Source organism: Grus americana, chromosome 5 (assembly GCF_028858705.1).
Source record: "Grus americana isolate bGruAme1 chromosome 5, bGruAme1.mat, whole genome shotgun sequence".
Taxonomy (NCBI): Eukaryota; Metazoa; Chordata; class Aves; order Gruiformes; family Gruidae; genus Grus; species Grus americana.
Window position 1 is genome coordinate 45,378,416 of NC_072856.1, and position 22,853 is coordinate 45,401,268.

The following is a 22,853-nucleotide window of genomic DNA, read 5'->3' on the forward strand; positions in this document are numbered from 1 at the left end:
GCATCCACGGAGCAGGCCGGGCGCAGCCGCCACTCTGGGCGCGGCCGGACCGGAGGGCTGTTCCCGGGCCGGTGGAGGCGTTACAGCGTGCGGCTGGCCCCGGGCGGTGGGAAAGTCTCGGCGCCGGTGAGCAGCAGGCGTTTCCCGCTGGGCCGGGCCTGGCCAGCCTGGTGCGGCTCTGCGGCCGGAGGCAAGGCAGGGCAGGGACGCGCTTCAGCGGTAAGCGCCTGAATGACTCTCACGGGCAGGTGGGGAATAATCTGCTGGAAGGTGATGCTTCTTCCTATGCTCCCCTGGCTAGGAGGTGATTTACAGCCTGTAGCAAGCTTGTTCATAGTTTTGTGAGAAATATGTATTGACAAGAGGTGGGAGTTAAGTTACCTCATTTCTCTTGCTGTCCTGCTCAGCTATGCATTCATGCATTTAATCCTTATTGCAGGTAACTACTCTTGCAAGATCTCTTGAATCTGCAGGAAGGAGTCTGAGAGGCTACTGAGACTGGGCTGTATGAAAACTCCTAGAGGAAATGCCAGTTGGGATGGCTCGAGATCTGGAGGAAACTGGCTCTTCCTCAGAGGAAGAGGAGGAGGAGGATGTTGTAGATGGGTTGGAGTAAGTAAGAAAAAAAAACCCCTCTTAACTGTTTGTATCTCCTTGTGCTTCCTGCAGGATTTGTACTAATCTGAGAAGACAGTTGCATTCCTTACCCTTGTCCTACCTATAAAAACAGAAGATGGTTGGTTTGGTCCTCAAGCCTGTGGGCAGGCTACCTACATTTGTATCTTAAAAGACTACCATATTCATCAGGGTTGGAGCTGCAGTTCTTCCTTGACTACTCTAAAGTCTGTAGTTTCACTGAACTCTTCCTGTTGTGTTCCTAAGCTGGGAACTTACTTGATGATGTTTAAGAAAATTTATGTCCTTTCTTCTTGTTTTGGTGGTGTCAGGGTTTTTTTGTTGTTGTTTGGTTGGTTTTTTAGCTTTTTGTTTTGTTTTAGTTTTTACTTTGCAGAGAATGGAAATTTACTGTACAGTAGACTGATATGCAATATTTTATGTCCTCTTTCAGAAACTGTCTTGTGATAACACAAGTCCTAGAGTTCTTATTACTTACTAGTGTATGTTTGTTCCATCTTTGTTTAGTAACTTCTTTTATCCTTGCTTATGAAGGAGTCACTCCCTTACTCTTTCCTAGAGTAGAATCCCTTTTTCGTTTCATCTGGACCTACTTTAATATGTCCTGTTTGTTTTCTTTTGGGTGCATATTGTGACTGAGTGCTCAGTTGCAAACTGCAGTGACTTAAGGCATTTAGAGGAATGTTACTTCATATGAAGTAGTGGGCTCAGATTTAAGACCCTCATGGATGGAAAGATCTAGAAGTGCCTTCACCTAGAATGTAATTGTAACAGGGTGTCCACATCAAGTGACCAAGGATCATGCTAGGAATGAATGATTGTCACCTGGAGGATTGAACCTTACTGCAAATCCTCAGGACAGGCTTAACATAAACTCCCCTTCTGTTGCCTCAGCTCATTTCCCACTTACATAAGGCTCTGGCCTGTAGTGTAAATTCTGGAAGCTTCTCGTATCCCTTTCAGCTAATTACACCCCAGTAGTTGATTTTTTTTTTCTTTTTTCTTTAGAGGTAGTGGAAGCAGATGGGAGTGTTGTGAAGTTAATTTGTCTGGATGATAATGGTAATAACTTGGTTAAGCGGAATTAAGGTTATGCTTAAGAGTACTTACTTGTCCTAGCATCAGAAAGTTGCCATTTTACCTCTGTTCCTGTGTTCTAAGTGTGGGAAGTGTTTTGTCTTCTGTAGTTTCTCCAAACGTTTGGCAGACAATGATCTTGTACGTTCTATAGACAAATGCTTTTGTGTATCTCTGTCAGTCTTTACATTTCTTCTTGTCTGTGTAGATAGAGATGTGTCTCTCCAACCCTTCAGTCTCTGTTTTCTGTTAACTTTTTCATGGTCCCATTTCCTTGTGCAGTGAATAATAAACAGTCTGAGTTTTATTTGCTTAGAGGGGTTGACAGATGTTATTTCTGTGATCTTAGGATTTTATATAACAGATCTTAATTTTTTGTGTGTGTCCTTAATTCCTCTGAGGAGACAAAATTTACCAGTGTGGTCTTGCTGTTTTGGACAGAACTGATTCAGAACCTGTAGCTTCAGTGGCTGGCTGGGGGTGTTGTTGAATTCTGAGCTAGCATTCCACTACATCTGGCAGAAATTACAAAGGAGGAACACACAAGTTTATCCATTGTGTTGAGCCAAGCCTATTCTAGTCTCTCAAACTCTGCATGAGTGCCTTTTTATGCACTTTGGAGTCCAGGATTACAACCAGACTGCGAGCACTGATTTGCAGTTCTTAAATTTGAGACTGGAACCTGCATTGTAAGGTCTAGTTGTGTGGATACCAGCAATTATGGTTTATCCTGATTTATAGATCAGGCTATAAATCTGGAGAACTGTAGCTGTGAAAATTCATGGGGTTTCTCCCAAATTACACTCTGTAACATAAATCAAATTAAACAAAACTGACTTAGAATGGCAAAACCAACCCAAAAAGAGGATGATCTGAAAGATTCCCTTTATAGCTGAGTACCAAGGGTGCCTAGCACATGTGTGTGAGTCAGCACAGGCAGGGCGCAGGAATAACCACAAAGGCAGGGCGCAGGAACAATCACAAAACCACGGCTGAATTGCAAAGAGTAAATTTATTTTTGTTACCTTGCCACTCGGGGGATCCCTGAAGCAGCACCGGGGCAGAGGCATGCAAGCGGGGACACAGGCACCACGGAGCTCAGCTCTTGCTAGAGGATTGCCGAACCTGCTGTTTGCGCCTGTTTTTCAGGAATTTGTGCAGGTGTAGTTTACCACTGTGCTTTGATCTTTCCCACAGCAGGACAGGAATCTCAAGCATGTTCGATAGGGTGTTTCTGTGTCTATCGCAGACCTATGTTATCTGAACACAGACATTCTACTTGTCAAATGCACAAGGATGGACAACAATTAGAATGGTATATGTATTTTTCTACACCTTAACTGCAAGTCACTTAAGCGTGTTTACAATCCTCTTCACCAGTCTTCCGTTATTTTCCCACAGTCTGTTTGCCTGCGTCCTGCCCACAGGCTGGGTGGGCAAGCATGGGCAAATATGGAGGATTGCTGTGTGTATGAGGCTCAGCAGCTGCTTATACTGACTGTCTGGCTGTTTCAGGGATCATCCATGTATCAAGTGGACTGGGGGCGGCTGCAGGCGGATCCCCGTCTTGGTGTTTCATGCTGAAGCCATTCTGACCAACGACAGCTACCTCCGCCTAATTGGAGGTGGGTGCAACTATGTGCCAGCTTTTGGCCTGAAGGTGTGAGGTGGAAGTCTCTTACCTGCGTCTTGCCTTCTCTTTGTGGTGGGGAAGAGGACATGGTAGGAAGGAAATTACAATCCTTTCTGGTCTCTGAGCACTGAAATGTTCAGAAATGCTTGATCAGTTGGTGAATGTTTATCACTTCTTTGGGTTGTGACACGTCTGTTATTTGTCCCTCCATTGGGTCCTCATGTGTTTTGAGTTGGAACTGTCTGCTTGCAGATTGAGTTTGGAGGCCATGCTAGAACTTATGACCAGAATATAAATTCACTACTCTGTAGCTAAGAACTTAAAAGCAATCATTGCAGTGAGTTTTGAGAGGATTTCCCTGGGAAATAAAGCAGCCAACACCACAGTGGTAAGAACAATAGTAAGCTGTAGTAACAAATCTCTGTCTACAGCCTCACAGCTGTAAGGCCATAAGCAAAATGATTGCTGCTCTGGCAGCGCTTGAGTCGGGAGATCAAACCTGTCTAGTGTCAAATAAGGGAAAGCCTCTAAATAAGAGGCAGAGTTGTTATAAACAGTCGCTGAATTGTGAGAGTTAGTACTTGCGGGTGTGTACAGCTGGGAGCTCATTTTGGATGTGCTGAGTTGGAGAAAAGCTGAAATCTACTCAGCTTCTTTTTGTGAAGTTGCTGACACTTCTTTCATCTCTTGCTTCTCCCTTTCTTAGGTAATTGGTGCCCTCATTTCTAATATCCTAGCCAAGCAGAAATGCTTTTGGCTCATTGGGGTAAGGGGTGGAGAAGGTGATTTCTGTGTGGAAACTCCTGATCCTTTTCTTGAGTTAAAAACGTACTTTAATGGTGGCAGAAGCTGATGGTAACTGTAACTTGTATCCTTGTAGAGATATCTCTGTAACTTGTAGAGAGCGTGATGTCTCTTCTGCTTTTTCTCAGGAGGTAGAGGCTTTTTGTGGTTTAGCAAGTCTTCTGTTGAATAGTGCAACTTGTTAAATTTCCTTGAGCTTTGTCCAGTCCCAGATTATGATACTTTTTACTCTTTTCTTTAGACTTATTGGTTGAATACATTTCCTGAGGTTTAATCTAATCTTCATCTTTCTATTCTCTGCTTAAACCAATTTGTAAAGTGCCTTTTCCAAGTGATTCTGTATTGTAGCGTTGCAATTTCTGCCTATACTTTCTTTGAATTCTTTAATGGATTGCCACATCCTTTCGTATGACAACTGGCCTCTAGTCTTGCTACTTGCTTTCTGTTTATCTTATACCTCCAGTGCTGCTTTCTGGTTTTGTTTTTATTCCTTTCTGCTTGGATGGTGATTTTTTTCTTTCCTTGTCCTATTTATTTCCTACTATTTTTTCAGTTATTTATTAGAAGATCAATACAGATGAATGAGATGTGAACAAAAATTCAATGTTTTATTTTGGGTTTTCAAGATCTGAAAAGTGATCATGTAAGCTAGCCGTGTCAGAGGGGCATGATTACTTTTAGCTAGGAATACTAATCTTGAATAAAGAAGAAAGAGCTGAAATCATGTTTGGAGTGTTATAAAGCAGTCTATATAAAAAGCTGTTTTTAAAAAAACCCAAACAAAACCTGGACATTTGTTAGGATGTCCTGTGTTTTATTTTGATACGATAGGGTTCAGTGATGCAGCAATATTATACCTAAGGATTGATGTAAATCAGTTCAATGCCATCATTGGAGTTAATGCCCCAAGAGATGGACGGGCATCTCCTATCACCCTTTGCCTGTTACGGGCTGCTACTGTGTGGATGGTCCACTGTGGATTAAGTGCAACTGTACTGTGCTGAGTCCTGTGATGCTCTTCTGTCTTCTTTAGTAGCATAGGTAACTTTGGTTTATTCTTCTAGGTGCAGACTCTAATATCGTGTCTCTTGCCCTCTTAACAGAGCGCTACCACTTGTCCTATAAGATTGTGCGAACAGACAGCCGTCTGGTTCGAAGCATTCTGACTGCCCATGGATTCCATGAGGTGAGTGCAACAACCTTCAGAGCTGATTATGTGCTGGGAGGTGGTGATGAGGATGATGATTATGTTTTGGGTTATTTTTGTGTTTTGTTTTGTGGTTTGGTGGTCTTGTTTTTTTTTTTTTTCTCTGCAGGGTTAGAGCCAGGAGGTTGCTGTGGACCCCCTTGAGGTTTTTTTAATATACTCTGCCCTGCTGCCAGTCAGACAGGAAATATGTTGTGATTTTGCTCTCTCAAAGGAGTACCCTTTAGCCTTAAGCCTGCAAAATTAGGGAAAAAGGGATGCTGAAGTTGGGTCGTGTTGTTTTTTTCTCTTCTCACTTTTAAAGCGTCCTCTCACACCCATGGGAAGATCTGAAGGATTTAATCTCTCACCCTTTGCAAGCTCACAGAAGCATTGTTGTAGTATTTCACATTTCTCTTCTAGCACCTGTCTTGCTCTAAAAAACTGTCATTAGCTGCATATAGGACATTCAAGACGTGTGGTTATAGTGGATTTTCTTCTGAATAACACCAAGTTAAGGGATTGGTCTCACAAGTTTCCTGAAGAAATCTAATATACTTTACAAATTGGGTTTAAGCAGTCTATAAAAAGAACAAAATGAGGAGTTTTGGAAAAATATGACATGGTTATTTCCCAGCACCACTGTACAGTAGCTTAGGACAGGAGTCTGACTAGAGTTGCCCTGATGTTAGAGATGGGTAGCGGGAATTGTCTTAAACTAGGATTACTTTGATCTCATAGGCATAAGATCACAGTCTGTAGGACAAGTGGTGGTGCTTTTCATTAGTTCTATGGTTTTGTGAGTGGTGTTTTTATGTTGCTTTTTAGGTGCACCCTAATAGCAACGATTATAATCTCATGTGGACAGGATCACACTTGAAGCCCTACTTGCTGCGTTCCCTTACAGATATTCAGAAAGTCAATCATTTCCCTAGGTAAGGCCTTGATGTCATGTTTTGCTGAACATCTTTGTGATGATTTGCAAAAATCTGAGCATAGATAGTGTTAAAAAAATAGAGTATACATCATACTGTAAAGTCCTAATGCACTGGGCCTGTGTACATGCTGTCTTCATTCTAAATGGTCTTTGGGGAAGTAGTATGTGAGTCGAAGTGCTTGTTTGTAGCCCAAATACTGGATTAAAAATTTTTTTTTCTTTATTTGGTGGTATAAATAAAGTATTTGGGGCTTTGAGTTCCTAGTTACAGAGAAAGTCATACGTCACCTGCTAAAGTTTACAAACACTGTTATAACAGTTTTCTGTGCTTCAGTCTGTCTTGGTAATTGCAAGAGGTCCTGCAAATGAGGATGGATATTAATATGGCCATAGGACAGAGACAGTAAAAGTGAAGAGTAATTGCAGGTTAGGGTTTAGACGTCTGACAGGGCTACAAATGCTCTTAGTAGCTAGGACGAAGGGTTGTTGTACTGTGAGGTATTTTTATTTGGGGAAAAAATAGATACAGTCTCTTCTTTTGGTATTTCAGGTCATATGAACTGACACGAAAGGACAGACTATACAAGAACGTCAGTCGTATGCAGCTGGCCCATGGATTCAAGACATTCCATATCTTACCTCAGACCTTTATCCTCCCGACAGAGTACCAGGACTTCTGCAGTAAGTGAATGGCTGATGGTGCCCAGACCTAAAGCAAAATAACTGGGTGGGGAAGGGGAATTACTTTTAATATCCCAACCTGTTAATCATGCCAGTGATTAATGCAAGAAAATTAGAGGAAGCTGGAAAGACAGTGGAAAAGGCGCACATGATTTCTTTATATAAGTTCTACTCTACTGTTCACTCCATGCCTGGTAAGTCCTCAAGCAGCTGATGTGGGCTTAAGGCTCCAGAATTTAGCTTTTTTTTTTTTTCAGTGTTGTTGATGATCCACTTCACAATATCCCTGACTAATATCTGAAGTACTGAAGAGACACATGCCAAAAGGAGGCATAGGGCACAGAAATGAATCTGAGAGCAGCAGAAGGGGCTTTAGGGAGGGGCCATAATAACTGCAGTGAGTCCCAAGGGGTACAATAGGACATCAAAAAAGCAGACTTCGATCTCCTCGTGGAGTTCTGTGAAGCTTTTACTGAGGCAACATTCTTGATTCTTGCTCCTCTGAAACACCTTCCATTTTGCTTATTTACAGACTTGTGCTGTTTTCTTTTAACCAGATACCTATTCTAAGGACAGAGGCCCATGGATAGTGAAGCCCGTGGCCTCTTCCAGGGGCCGAGGTGTCTACCTGATAAACAGTGTAAGTGTTCAGCAAAAGAACTGCTCTTCAGTAACACTGTCTGCAGAACTATGCCAGCTTCCAGGCAAGGGGCATGGAAACATCTAACCAGGCACTGGCCCTGCTCTGGATTTCAACCATACACTAGTGAGCAGTTCAACAGTCCTGAGCAGCTGGCAAAGCCTGCCCAGGCCTATGCTGCATAATCAAAAGCAATCTATGTCTTTGTATGCTGTGCTTATCCTGCAATGTACTTTCAAGTCTTAGCTTATTAGGAGCAAGTTCATGCTCCCTTAGACGGTATGGGAAGCTGTGCTGCTTCATGCTCTCCTTGTGGCTGATGGTAGGCTGGCATTGGGAAGATTCCCAGAACTCTCCTTGGTTGTTTCTGTGTGTGACCTAAACAGTCCACTTGTCTCCCTCTTCCCTATGGAAAAGACCAGTTAAAATGAAACCTTATGTGATAGAGTAGGATGTGTATCAATCTTGGAGCCGTGTTATCTAAATGCCAATGTACCCTTACTGAGGTGTAGTGGGTGTGGTTCTTTGAATTCAGCATGCTGGTTATAGTGTCTTTTGCCCTTTTTGGGCTTTGCAGGGAGTTAGGTTGTCATAGGTAACAAATACATCAGGGCAGGAGCCAAACAGATGAGGGGATTCCAATAAATATTCTCAGCAGCAAAACTAACTGGTGAGTCATTTTGTTTTCACTCACTCAAACCACTTTAGCCTCCCCTGCACTGAAGGGGTCGTGCTGTCTCATCTGTTCTCTACTTGGATCATTTCCCATAAAATAAGGGAGCAATTTGCCAAGTGTATGATGTAAGTATTTCCAGAGGTGCACTCAACTTTTTCTTTGCTTGAAAGAGAGGACCAAGCTCAGGCTTATATGGCAGTTGGCCATGAACTAGGGAAAAGACCCTTCTGGGACCAGTCTCCCTTTGTGTATAGCTGTTCCAGAAACACTTCAGCTAGCTTGGCCCAAAGACTTCAGTTTCCTTCAGTGTGATGCCATTAAGGGAGTGTCTTCTAGAATCTCATCACAAAAGTGTTGAGAAGCAACAACAAAAAACCTGCAACAAAACAACAAGCCTTTGAATTTCTCTGGTCCATAGCAAAACAGACTGTCACTTTTGTGTGATGTGCTGAGGGAGGTTGAGCTTGTTCCCTCACATTGTATATGTGCACTCTGTATGCCTAGGCTTCCTGCTCATGATGCTGGTGATGTGGCTGAATACACACACAACTGAATAAAGGCAGGATGATGGAGTTCTCTTGGCTCTTTTGCAGACTGAAGGCAAAAAAAATCTTTTGCAAGAAGCTGTTTGAATGAGTAGTTAAAACAAGAGAGAGGCTTGCATATAGCAAACAGTAGAAACTTTTTCAATAGATCCCATGACTTTGTGATGTATATTTATCATAGATAGAGCTTTCTGTTCTGAGTTACAAGGGTAGCGTCTTCCTGGTACAGTAGCCCCTGCTGTGAACTGAACATCAGTAGAGGGTATTTACTCATGTAGGCAAAAAGGTTGGATCCCAGCCCAGGATCTAGCTATAAAGATCACAAGTTGAGGAGTCATCTTCTTCGCTTGTGACTCCCTTGCCAACTATAGTTACATACTCCTTCCAGTGTCTTATAAACCCCTCCTTCATGTGTTTGGTTAAACACTTGAGAAGCAAACAGAATGACAGTCACTTCTTAGATGTGGGTTTTTTTCCTGCCTATTTATATCATTGCTATGTGGTTGTTAAATCTGTATTCTACTCTGAGGAGCACTTAACTGGAAGATTCAATGGGCAGGTTTTTTGGCAATGTAATCATTCCCAGACTTCTGGTTAGGATCTAATTACCTTTAGTATCTTGTGATGACAGTGGTGTTTGTTTTGTTTTGTCTCCTCCCTCCCCAGACATAGTTGTTGGCACAGAGTGGGTTTAGGAGGGAAAGGCTGGAAAAAACGGTGGGTTTGATCTAGTCATCTTATTCCTTAAGCCTCCTGTTTTTTCACTCTTGTATTCTCTGTTCTGTAGCCAAACCAGATTGTCCTGGAAGACAACATCCTGGTTTCTCGTTACATCAGCAACCCCCTGCTCATAGATGGTGAGTGTGTTTAGGAATTGCTTTTCTCTCTTCCCCCAATCCCATACCTGAGGATCTCTGCAACCTTTGCAGGAATTTAGTTGAACAATTGAGTGGTCTATCTTCCTCTAGTACCAGAAAAATGTAATTAGAGAATTCCTTAAAATCTGGAAGCTTTTCAACTAGGAAAGCTTCAGGCTCTGATGTCAGCAGCAGATAATGGTTTATTGCCCTCTGAGTCTGTTGAAATTCCTCAGCTGGATATGATGTCTGAAAGATATTTGCGGTCACTGACTCTTGACAACTGTATTTCAGATTTCAAATTCGATGTGCGCCTCTATGTCCTGGTTACATCCTATGATCCGCTTGTCATCTATCTGTATGAGGAAGGATTGGCCAGGTAGGGGACATTTCTTCTTTCTCAGTGTACCTGTACTTGGTGATCCAGAGATGTCTTCGCTTGCCTCAGTATTCCTGACATGACATCAAATGGGGGAAGTGCCAGTTAGGGAATTCTGCAGAGTTTAAATATGTGATATTTCATCATGCTGTGTCCCATCAGTTTTCTTTATGTAGATTATAGAATCTTTGAGGGACTTATTACATATGTAATAAATAAGAGTTGAAAATTTGCTTTAAGGCTTGAATGGCCGCACACACCATCATTGGCATGTTTGTTCTCAAGGTTGGGTTCTTCTTGAAACCTCTTTGGACTCTTGGTGTCTTTGTGCCCCTTCTCCATCCTCCAAGGTGAAGGGAATCTAAACTCTCTCAATTTCTGTTTAATCCTAAAGACAAAAGCAGTTGGAGACCTGTTGTTGGCTGTATTGGCCTTTGTTTTAATACTTTCAACTGCTCTTATAAATTTTAGGTCAATATTTATATTTTCTACAGTATCAAGTAAGTGGGTTTAGACTAGTTCACTGTTCTTATACTGCAAGATGTCAATTTTGCACGTAAGTCATGAAAGTTACTTAAGATTCCCAGGAGAAACACTTATCTATCAAAAATACCTGTTTCTCTTAATCACGGAAGTTTGGGTAAATACCTGTCTATAGTAACGAATAAATTTGAAATAATGACCCCTCTGAATTTCCAGCAGGCCAGAAACTTAACTGCAGTGATGTTTGAGAAGAGGGCATCATAGGATTGTCTTCTGCAACAGTTTTAAGCAATGCTGAATCTGTCTTATAAGCACGTCTGACATACATACCCAGAAAAAATATCTTCAGGGTTTAAGCCTTCATGGTTCTGACTTAGGCAGACACTGAATCCAACTGATTTATCCAAAACAGATACTGAATCCAAAAGGATATATCCACAAGAAATATCCACCTTTAAATTGATGAACAGATCCCCTTCAGGTGTGTTGTGATGTGCTTCTGCCTGCAAAGATAATGTGAACAGATTGTTTCCCTAAAGGCAGGCAGGAAGGGGTAGTTCATCTTGCTCAGTGGAAAACTTGACAACTATATTTGCTTTAGAAAAGGAGTCTTAAACATGCCTGGCATGCAAGACTTTCAGGAATCAGCAATTAAATTGTTAGTTGCTAATATTGCATGTTATTGGAAAGCAAAGAGGAAAGCAAGATTGTTGATTGTGAACACATGAGTAGATTGCTAGGATGTTCTGAAAATGGACAGTGTATAGCAGGCCTCCAAAATACGATTTGTGCTATCATTAATGTCTTAAAGGTAGTGTTGTGGTTTAGCCCCAGCAAGCAGCTAAACACCACAGGGGTGCTTGCTCACTTCTCCCTGCTCCCTGGTGGGATGGGGAGGAGAATAGGAAGAAAAAGGTAAAACTAATGGGTTGGGATTAGGACAGCAAAGGAAGAGGAAAGTAACAACAACAATACTTAGAATATACAAAGCGGGTGCTACACAATGCAATTTACTCATGGCCCTGAAACCCAATGCCTAGCCCCTCATCCCCTGAGCAGCCACCCCTCCTCCCTGGCCAGCCCCTTTTAGATATTGAGTGTGACGTCATATGGTATGGAATATCCCTTTGGCTAGTTTGGGTCAGCTGTCCTGGCTGTGTCCCCTCCCAGTTTCTTGTGAAAATTAACTCTATCCCAGCTGAAAACCAGAACAGGTAGTTCAGCTGATCTTGTTGTAACAAAGGAGTTTACTTCTAGAAAAATCCATTTGCTGCTTGTACAAATTTTCTACTCTGGGAGCAAGTGTGCTAATTCCATGATAGACAGCATTTTTTGTCTCTGACAGAGTAACATGTTTTGCTTGGAGGGGGAAGTGTATGTGGGGATGTGTATGCTTTTTCTTTCCCCCCTCTCTCAACAATTCTATTCATATTAGAGGCCTAGGGAAGGAAATGAGGAAGGAAACAGGTATATTCTTTTGACTGAAATACATTGGTCAGACAGTTCTAGTGAATCCCTTAAGACAGAATCATCAAATTATTTAGGGGGTGCTCTATGGCCTTATACTATAAAGTTTTTAATATCTTCCAAAAATGGAGATTCTTTAGTCTTTCCTGACAGCCTATTCCAACACTTGACCATTCTCACTGTGAATGTGTGTGTGGGTTTTCTTTATATCTAATCAGAATTTCCCTTGTTGCAGTTTGACTGTTGCCTCTTATCCTGCTATGCATCTTTGAGAAAAGCCTGGCTCTGTCTTTATAGCTATGGATGAAGGCGTTGAACACAGCAGTTAGATCTATTCTTAGCCTTTTTATCTGCAGGCTAAACAATCCTTTTCTCCTCAGCTTCTCCTTGTACACCATGTTTTTCAGCCCATTTTAATAGCTCTCTGCCAGACATGCACCACTTATTCAGTACTTCTACTTGTAGTGCAGGGCTCATAACTGGATGTGATGTTCCAGATGTACGTCCAGTGTTAAGCACTCACAAGTAACCTGCTGGCTACACTCTTGTTGATACAGCCCAGCATGTAGTTAGTCTTCATTGTTGCAAACTGATAATTCATATTCAGCTTGTTGTCCACCAGGACTGCTTGTCTGTTCTGCAGGGTTGCTTTCTATCCACCCAGCTTGTACTGTTGAGCTTGAAACAGTGTTGTAGTCAACCCTGAACAAATAACTTAAGTTTTCTTTCTGGGTATCAATCCAGAAGCATCAGTCTCAACAATTCTGGACTCTCCATCTTGCTAAGATCTCACGTGGCAGTAATACTTGCAAATAACTTTTCAATGTTCTAAAATCCTTAACAGTCTTATATGTGTTTATATTCTATTTGTTTAAACTATAATCAAATCTAGAGCACATGGTGTCCACATACTTGACAAGTGGAACATACATGTACAGGACACCACAGTATTACTAATGATAGTTATCCTTTTCTTCAAATTGCATCACATTTTACAGCTCTCTGAGAGGTAGCTTGGTAGATGGAGACTAACTGTGGCACTAGGTATCTTAATGCTGGTCCGTGATATGGTGAGCTGTACCGATACAACTGTGGGACTGGTGTAGAGAGAATAATGAGATGTTATCTCTGGTCCAAGGACAGCCCCGACTCTGGAGGGTAACTCTAGTTATGTTACTGAACTTAACTGCCCACTCAGTAATTTCAGCTGTAGTGTCAACTACGGCTAAAGGTTTGTAGCAAGACTTGTAGTTGAATGCTTTTACGTGATAGGTATAAACTTATTGTAACCAATATCTTTAATTACTCTTAAACCTTTCTCTTCTTCTATGGCTGTAGAGTTGGTATGTTTGTGCAGTGAGTGCTGGCAAGCTCTCTTTGGAGGACAACACTCAAGCATGAGCAGAGCTTTACAGAAAACTTCAGGTGGGCTGTTTTGTATGGCCTCCAGATGGCACTAGTGGTCTTTAGCTTTAGCGATTTGGATTTTTCCCATACCCTGGATTTGCAAATTCAGTTGGTGAAAGGTAAGGAACCTGAAGCTACTGATTCTGGCTTCCTATTTAGCTTTTTTGCCTTCAATTTAACAGTGCAAGTTAAGTGCTGGGAGAGACCCTTTTATTGCCTTATGCAGTATAATGCTTTGGTTTAAAGCTGGGACAAAACTTTAGCTGTGTGGGAAGGAAGGGAATGCTTTAATCTTTGGGAGTGGAAGCTGTTTTTTCTATTCTTAAGAAAAAAAAAAACAACCCACACTGCTTAAGAGTGGAAGCAATTTGTAGCAGAGAACAGGGAGGTAAGATCAGGGCCTGGAATCAAAGGCGATATTGAAGCAATCTAAGGGCAAACCCACTAGCAGAACAAAGGAATCTGTTTTCAGGACCTCTGCTAGTGCTTGTGGTACACTGTGGTGACTTCCATGCTTTGAGTTTGCTTTCTGAAGGTAGGTAGTGTCTGAAGTGTAGTCAGGATGACCTCTTCTGGGTTGTTCTTTTAATTTTTTTTTATTTTGCTTTTTCTTAGTCTATCTGAAAGGTAAGGTTCCCCTCCAGTGTTATGCTTTGCACATTCCAAGTAAACAAGGAACCTAACTCTTTCAGTAAAGTTGGTGACCTCTACCAGAAAAGGAGTGCTCTCAGAAAAGTGTAAGATGTAACTATCTTAAAAGGAACAGATGTGGTAGAATGCACATTTGTGATATTTGACTAGATATTCCTTAGGCCGGGTTTTTCTTGGCATAGCTAGACTTGTCATGACATGATCTAGAGTGGAATTTGAGGCTTCACCGCTGAGGAGAAGAAAGGGGTTATGGATCCAGCATGTGTAACTTGTGTTTCACTTTCCATGTGGAAGAGTAAAGAAAAAGTTTTCCTTTGAAGGTGATGTGAAGGGTGTGTACGCAGAGGTGCGTAACAAAGCCTTCAGCTATTGTTGCTTGATTTGTGCTGGAAGTACTGAATAACTGTTGGTTTGCCCTGGCCAAAGTTTTTTCTCTCTCTTTTTTTTTTTTTTTTTAATGCAATTTTTCAGGAAGATAGTAACCTCAACCCTTTTTTTTGTTTTGTTTATCCCCTGAAAGAATATTAAGTAGAACTTAGGAAGTGCTGATGTTGAGCAGGTTCCTTCTGTAGCTACTTCCACCCCACTCCCTGTGGAATAAGCTGTATTTAGTAGGGACAGAACCTTAGGTCAGCAGAGTCAGGTATCAGACTTCTGGAGAGTTACTAAGAATGGTATCAGTGAATGTGCTTTATGTTTTCATCTTTCATTACAATACTACCTTTCTTGCCTCCCTCAAACTCTATCAAACCTCCTCTTTCATATTTAGGGCTTAGTCTACCTCTAGAATGAAACGCTGCTAATAAATTTGTTTGGGAATGTTCAGTGATCTGTTTGGAGGGAGTGGGGTGGGTTTGTGGTTTGTTTTTTTTCCTCTTTCTTGAGGCTTGAAACAAGACTGAAGCTGTGCTTAAGGCATAAAGCAGCACTGGGTGACTTAAGATTCTTGTCTGTTGGATTGAAAAATGTGGCATTGAACACTTCTCTAGTACATATTTTTAAAAAAATGTAGATAGTGTGCTGCTGTACATCTGTTACATTGGCAGATATTTGGTAACTTGGTGCTGGAAACAATTATCATCTAGATTGGCCATCTGTGATTCACAGCCTGGAGAGCTGTAGCTGGGACCTTTGCATTGAAGGTATAGGTTTGGAGAATGAGATAGTCTCGGCAAGCTTGGTCCAGGTTTGCCTGAGGGTGTAGCTCAGTCATGTGATCATATATTAAAAATCTAGGTAGTTTTATTTATCTGACACATCCAAGATATGTGATAGAATATATTTATTGTCATACGTGTTATATCCTAGTACGAATAAGAGGTGCGTTGTTAGTAAGCTACAGCCTTAATTACAAACTTTGACATGCTTTTGAAGGTGACTCACCAAGCCCAGTTATGTGGAAGTCCTAAGGCTGCTCTTACAGTCAACTTGAATTTGTGGCTTATGCTAATTTTTGGAAGGGCATCCATGCAAGGAGAGAATAACAAGCCTGACTTGTGTCTGAAGTACAGAAGAGGACATGGGACCAGGAATAGCTTGTGCTGTTTGCGAGCCTTCTCCGTGCTGCCAACTGAGGACGCCTGCCTCTCTCTGCTGTCTGACTTTCTCTCCTTCTGTATACCTCCTCGTGGGACAGCAGGGAGCCTGGTGGCTCCTGTCTTGCTTGGTGCCTGCAGACATAATGGGTACTTGACACATGGTGTGGGAAATTCATAGTGAAATGGCTCCTTGTTTTGGGGAGACTTTTTTATAGCCTACTTCTTTGCCTAAACTACCAGGCTTAGGCAGCCTTATTTCTGAGCCTGAATGGCTGGAAAGGTCTTAGCCCAGCAGGAACTTCTTAGTCAGATTTACATTGAGTTTGCAAAATAGTTTTAAAAGAAAAAAAGGCAAAACTGAGCTGAAAACCAAATGTTCTTGCAAAGGGCCCAAGGAGCAGCAGCTGGGGGAGACTTTCTGGAGGGATGTGAGTTCCTGTAAGGGTGGGGTAGACAGCCGGGCTTCACAGTGGCTGCCATCCTGCTGCCTGAGCTCACCCCCCTCAACCTCGCAATGCCCCTTCCTTCGGTAGCCTGGCTTCCTAATTAGCACTGGCTCTGCTGGGATATTTACCTTTTCTGTGCTGGATTCCTGTGGTTTCCAAAGAATTCAGGTGCTTGCTTGGAGCCAAGGAATTCACATTACCTCACAGGCTGTGCTTAGGCCAGAGCTGGCTGCAGCAGCCCCATCCCCCTTGCAGTAACCCCTGCCTGGCAGGCCTCCGCTTCCTAGGGAGCCTAACCCGCTTCTGCATGGACACCTGGGATCAGACTACAGCCGCTTCAGTAGACATCGCCTTGCACAGAAGCTGTGGAGCAGTGTTTTTCACTAGACATCGCCACTGGACTTTGGACTAGTGGATAGTGCATCGAGCCAGGAGACCTTCTGCTACTTCCTTGCTTTTTAATTAAGATAAGCAGGGTTTGAGTCACTGAGGGGGGGGGGGGAAGATTGATCTGTCTATATATGTCTTTTAATAGAAATTTACTGCCTATACAGACACTCGTTACCTGATATTTAGACTATAGGTTTTTACCTTGAATTTTTTTCTGTAAAATGGGGTAGTTTGGCCTCAGGCTGCTACTGTCTGAAAGCTGCAAGGAAGCCTACTATATATTTTTTTATATATGTAATATAAATATTTTTTGTATTTTTTACTATATATATTTGTCATGGCCTAGTGATGCCCTTTGTTAAATCATAGCAAGTAGCTAGACACTTGTCTGTGGTATAGGATGTGGCCCTTAGTTCGGGTCCTTGGACACGGGTTTCATTTTGAACAATCTACTTGAACTTCATCAAAACTGCTATTTTGTTTGAAAGAGTTGTTTAAAAAAAGGAGTGGAAAAATAGCTCCTTGAGCAATATAGCAATATTTGTATATCTTGCAGTGGTATAGTTATAATATTGACATAGCAGATCACAAAAAAGAAGTGTGTCTTGCTAGCTTCAGCAACCTGTCTTCCTGATGGCATATTTTAGGAAATTCTGAAGGAAAGGTGGCTAAATACTAACTAGCAAATTTATTTTTGATAGACCCCTCCTCATCTTTCATGTTCCTCAAATTACCTCCCCCCCACAGTGCTTTGAGTCTGTCTTTAGGTAGCAGAGTGTAGTCTACCCAGGTATAGTGGGTCTCTGGGTATAACTACATGACCCTACTGCTGTGCTTAACAGACAGGGTCAGTGTACTAAAGAATCAGTGAGGCTGGGCAACTCTTGGTGACAGTCTGCACAATGAGAAACCAGAGGATGTGAGAAACAGAATAGCAGAGGTTCACCAAATCACAGAGTGGCTGAGGTTGGAAGGGACCTCTGGAGATCATCCGGTTCAACCCCCCTGCTCAAGCAGGGCCACCTAGAGCCAGTTGCCCAGGGACCATGTCCAGATGGCTTTTGAATGTCACCAAGGAGGGAGACTCCACAACCTATCTGGGCAACCTGTGCCAGTGCTCAGTCACCCTCATGGTGTTGCTTATGCTCCATAGGTTCAAAATCCTGTTAATGGCAGTGCATAAGTTGAAAACTTGAAAATTTGTTACGAAAAGATAAAAAAGAAAAATAAGTCTCCCCCCCCCGCCCGCAGCCATCTGCTCCTGGATCTTGTTCTTTAACAAAGAACTGTTTGAATAATTTTATCCACCTTTGGATAGAGAAACTGTCATCGTAGAGATGTCACCAAAGCTCCTTTTTATGTTTAATAATTACCTTACAAGCTTTGGCTCCTATTTGTACTCAGTTGCTTACTGACATATCAGGTGGATGCCAGAAAATATTCATGTTGGAGATAGGGCCATTGTGATGGTCTCTAGGCTTCTGTTTTCTGTCCTGTACTGCAAAGGAACTGGGTCCCAGGTGGCATTTTGGAGTCCAGACCTTCATAGTGTTAAAAATCAAAATATCTGTAGTTCTGCTCTACCAGTTCTAGTCCATTGAACAATTTCCTTAGGGCGTCTTGTTTCTTTTCATCTTGATTTTAAAAGCAGTTCACGGGAACTGTAAAGAGAATTGAATGGTGCAAACAGCTTTCTGTGTGGCCTTAGTTCCCTAAACAAAACAGCAGTTAATAGACTAACAGGGAAGCCAAAGTCTAATGCATGGGGAGGGGATGGAAGAGGGACTGAGAAAGTGACTCCAAGCATAAAATGTGAGGAGCGTGCTTATAGAAACATTACACTGGTTATTTCCAGGACATTTAGGCAGGAACTCTGTGTGCAGTCATGGAAAAGACTATCATGTGTGCTTTTTCTGTAGCACTTGTTTGAGAGAAAAGGGATTAACTATTCTTTCCTTCTTCCTACTCCAGGGTCTTTTCTCTTCTCCTCCTCCTTTTCCAGGCCCTGGCTAGATGCCTCAAATAAGCATTCCAGAGCTGCCAAGTTTCATGCAAAACCATGTAACATCTTATGTAAATATTTAATGATCCAGTTTACTTATTTCCAAAATGACTTGCATATGACAAACTTTACCTTGTGGTAAAGTTTACCATTTCCTGAAGTAATGCTGGGGATAAGGCAAAGAGCAGTGTACATCCCCTCGGGTAGTGTCCCGCCTGAATGTGTGACAGTAAAATAGTAGGTTGTTGGGGGCCAATCCAAGTTGTGGTGTGGTGTATTTGGGGATTTCTAGAGATAAGTGTGGGCTCTATGACATGTTTTGTAGCTTGCTAGGTCAAAAGGGAAAAGTGCTGCATGTCACTTGTGGAGTAGGTGGCCTATTGAAGGTGGAGCTTATGCTTGCTTATTAGGCTTATGGTGACGTCTTACAAGATGGGGAGGGAGGACAGTAATCTGTCAGTATCTGAATGTCAAAGGTGACTTTTAACAGAGGAAGTCTGAAGCATGGCAGGGAGGCAGAAAGCTGGGATGCCTCTAGGTGATGTACTGTTAGTCTGGAAGTTGAGAGTACTTCTGGAGTCTGAAGGAATTAGCAAGGATTTATCCCTTGATTTTTTTTCTGTTCCTGCTGCTGCTATTGCCACCCTACTGCTTGCTTTTGCTTGCTCTTTCCCCCTCTCTGCTCTGAGAGGAAGTGCAGCCAGAGGGAAAGCAAGTGTGCTGTTGATGAAGGTGAGCTCTGTAGCAGTGTGTAGTTGCTGGTAAAGGGAATTGGTTGTTGCCTTCATCCGAGCTGGCGTGCGCCTGTGTGACTTGGCTGTGACCAGCTGAGACATGGGCAGGTGTGTCAGAATGATTGAATGTGCAAGTGTCACCTCTCTATTCTGAGTTTCAAATTCAGAAATGAAGAGCATCTCCTCTGTCCTGCTGAGGAAAGAGAAGCTGCAGCTAAAGGGAGGGATTCTGCCAGGGCTGTTCACAATACAATTGATGCTACTTCTGCCTGGGAGGCTGTATTGCTGGCAGCAGTTTGTGTGAAACTAAACAGTGTGCAGTCAACTTAGGTTTAACCTTTCCTACTTCCAGCTGTAGTTTTGGGGTAGAAGCTCTTCCACATTTCTGTTTAGAGGCTTTTGGAATCTAATCTTTTGTATATCATATTAGTAGGTGTCTTAATTTTCTTAACTTATACCTTTCCTCAGGTTTTAAAGGGACAAGATTCATTAGAAGGGGAGGATGTTTTAGAGACTGAGAGTGCAGTAAGGCCAGGGAAACGAGTTAATGAAAGTGAATATCTTTGAGATGACTCGTTGTTCAATTTAGACAGTGAATACAAGCAGTACATAACATCAAGGCAGGGAAGGTGCTTCCTATGTCCTTGCTGCTGTGAGCTATATTATCTTTGTGTAATACATATCACAGAGGTGACCCAAGTTAATGCTGTGATAGGGGGTCATTCCTCCTGCATCCTCTGCCTGTCACTCTCCCAATCCCCCCAAAGTGCATTGGCTTGTGAAGTTCAGTCAACACAAGAGAAATTCAACTTTGAAAACTTGTGGTTAGAACCTGCATTATAGAGAAAGCAAATCTGAATTCAAGTCAAAACAGAGTTGGTATCCTTCTCATGGTGGATACAGAACAGACATCTATTCCTTTCTTGATTACCTCTATAATATTTCACATTGCTAACAAGAACTACTGCTGGTTTAGATGAGGTAGGATCAAAAGAATGCACCGAAGTAGAAAATTTCACCTGTTCCTAGATTTTTTTTTTTTCTTTCCACTTGACAAGTTGTACAGGAAAACTCTGTGTAAGAATTCAAAGTTGTTGAACCATTCAGACCACACAAACTTAACTACCAGTAATACACAGTAGTGTTAAGTGTGTTGGGTCTCTGCATTGCAAAGCCTATGGAATAGTCCGGAACTTGGACAGGATCAGATCACAGTAGGGGAAAATAAGAGTTGCTTGAAGCAGAGCAAGAAAGAGGTGGTGTTAGTAAGCAGAAGATAGCATTTCATAGAGTTTCACTTGATAAAATAGTCTCCTTTGGCTGAAGATGCACCTCCGCATGTGGACAGTCCAGCCTCCAGTTTAGGAGTACTCTTGGATTCCTGGCTGATTGCAGGCGCCCACATAGCAGCATCCACGAGTAATGTTTTGGCTAGGAAACAGTGCTATCCTGGCAGATGGTGACCTGGCCTCAGTTATTTGTGCCTTCATCACTCTTTGGCTGGGTTATAGCAATATGAGATACCTGGGCAAGAAGCCTTTAGTGCTTAGGAAAATAGCTCGTGCAGAATGTTGCAGCATGTGCTTGTGGTAAATTGTGTTACTGGGAAAACATCAGGCTCACCCTTAATTTTCTGTGTCACCTTACCATATAGTTTCTAAATTACTTTTAGGATCTTGGCCCTTATCTTTTAGGTGACAAATATTCTATTCTTAGAAGCGGACAGAAATTGGAAAAGAGCAGGGTCAGAAATTGGAAAAGAGCGGGGCCCGGAAATGAAGTTGGAAAAGAGCGGGACTCTGAAATGAAATCGTCGTCTCAAAGATTTTAAGATTTCTCAAGAGCTTATTCTAATCTCAGATTAACACCTAGAAGATTTTACAAGCATTGAAGTTTTCCTCCTTTCCACTCTTACTGTAAGGCCTGTTCCTGTGAGCTTGGCGTCTCTAAAAATAACCTGTAAACTTCTGTTCAAGCAAGACATTCTGTAGCATGCAAGTCTCTTCTCTTTCCTGGAGAGAACAAGTGTGCAGATGAGTAGCCTTGTTACTACAGTGGAAGAAAGATACAGTGAAGTATAGTATGAAAAACTGTAGAACTATAGAGTACCAAAGGTAATCGTGGCTGGTATTTCAGTGGTAGTAATGCTCTTCCATGGCAAGCAAGCACAAAGGATGTGGGCTATTGCAGCGTTATCCTTGTGATCTATTGCTGTTCTAACATCCAGAGGCTATTGATAGAGGCTCTAGAAATAACTTGGATTTTCCATTTGCAGGCTTGCACTTAGCATGAGGCTAGTAAGGCTGTCAGACCAGCTCTTGGAGAATGTATTAAGCTGGCACTTCATTCTGTTGTTTAAAGTTTAGGGTTTTTTTGGTAGTAGATTTGAGTCATTTAATGTTTTGTAATCTTTTTGATGCATTGCTGAACTGGCCCATGATATCCCTTAAGATGACAGCATCCTAGTAGAAGAGCAAGTTTGTGTACTGAGAGCTCTAAAACATATTGAAATCCCTTCTGAATAATCAGTTCCCATGGAAATGTAAATTCTATGGGCATGGAGCTCAGACCACCTAATTATTAAGGACTGTCTTTGTAGAAGGAAGCTAATGCAAGCATTTGCAAGGTAAAGTACTGTTGTTTAGAAGTATTGTCTATGTTTGCCAGGGGTTCATATGTTCATATTTCTGATTATGTGCATAATTAAAAATAAGAAGCTGATAAGCATGGTGAACCTAATTGCCCTCTGCTTCAAACTATCGAGGGATCCATGACTTTGAAATAGCTTGTTGCTTGTACTCAGTATCTTCCAGGATCTGGCTGAAAGCGTATTATCAACAAATGCTTTCATTATGCTGGCAATAAATGATTAAGGTGGAGATGATGAAATCATAATTAAGAACAAAATATATGATAGAGCTGTTGTCACTATTTTCAGAACAGAAGTGCTAAATCCAGGAAACTTACAGTTAAACTGAAAAGAAATTCAAATACTTTTAAGCTGTGGAAATATGTGGAAAGGGGATCCAAACTTCCAAACTCTTTTCTGTTGCCAGCTGTTCTGACTTCATATGTAGTTAAAGCTCAGAAAAATATGGTGCAAAATCTTTTTCACTTTTTTAACCTTGCCACTTAAAGTTAGTTACAGCGGAGTTTTTTGTCTTTTTTCCTGCTCCCACCTGTGTACTTAAGGATAGATTTAACCTGATGAGCATCTTCATGGATTTGCTGGTATAGCTTTTGCGGGGAGAGAGGTATTTCTCAAAATGGCTATCAAGTGAGGGCAATAGTGGCTTCATTTTCACTGAGAAATGAGATCTTTTTTTTGGCCATTCTTTCTAAAGGAAGGAAATTTTTGTGTGTGTGTGTAGCTTGTTAGATGTCCTTGTATAGTTCTGCTTCTTCTAAACTACAGAAAATAATAGGGGAAGGACGAAGAGAGATGACTACTAAAAAAGCAAATTGGGGATGCATTCTTTTCTGGACACTAACTTCATTGCACAGCCAGATGCTCCAAATTCTTCTTAGTGTCTCTCTATTCTCCATTTTTCCTGAGCACTGCCTCCTTTTCCTGCCTTGAGGCTTCACCCAAATCTACTTGCCTTTTCTTGCAACTAACCCTGCTCTCCTTGGTACTTTCTTTCCCTCTTGCCAGGGTTTCTTGGGATAGCATATGTCTGACTT

The 22,853-nt window shown here is 41.9% G+C and overlaps 1 protein-coding gene across 3 annotated transcripts in view; it reads left to right on the top strand.

Annotated features, from left to right (window-relative positions):
• TTLL5 (tubulin tyrosine ligase like 5) overlaps positions 1–22,853 on the top strand; it is a 150,404-nt gene that overhangs the window by 245 nt on the left and 127,306 nt on the right. For 2 of the 3 annotated variants that reach the window (XM_054827980.1, XM_054827979.1), the window contains exons 2-9: positions 440–612; positions 3,229–3,338; positions 5,254–5,336; positions 6,165–6,271; positions 6,824–6,954; positions 7,512–7,594; positions 9,603–9,672; positions 9,967–10,051. In XM_054827980.1, the coding sequence (XP_054683955.1) occupies positions 527–612; positions 3,229–3,338; positions 5,254–5,336; positions 6,165–6,271; positions 6,824–6,954; positions 7,512–7,594; positions 9,603–9,672; positions 9,967–10,051 (755 nt within the window). In that variant the 5' untranslated portion in view covers positions 440–526. Of the gene's footprint in view, positions 1–439; positions 613–3,228; positions 3,339–5,253; positions 5,337–5,466; positions 5,503–6,164; positions 6,272–6,823; positions 6,955–7,511; positions 7,595–9,602; positions 9,673–9,966; positions 10,052–22,853 lie in introns of those variants that run through there. The other variant, XM_054827981.1, reaches the window with a different exon arrangement.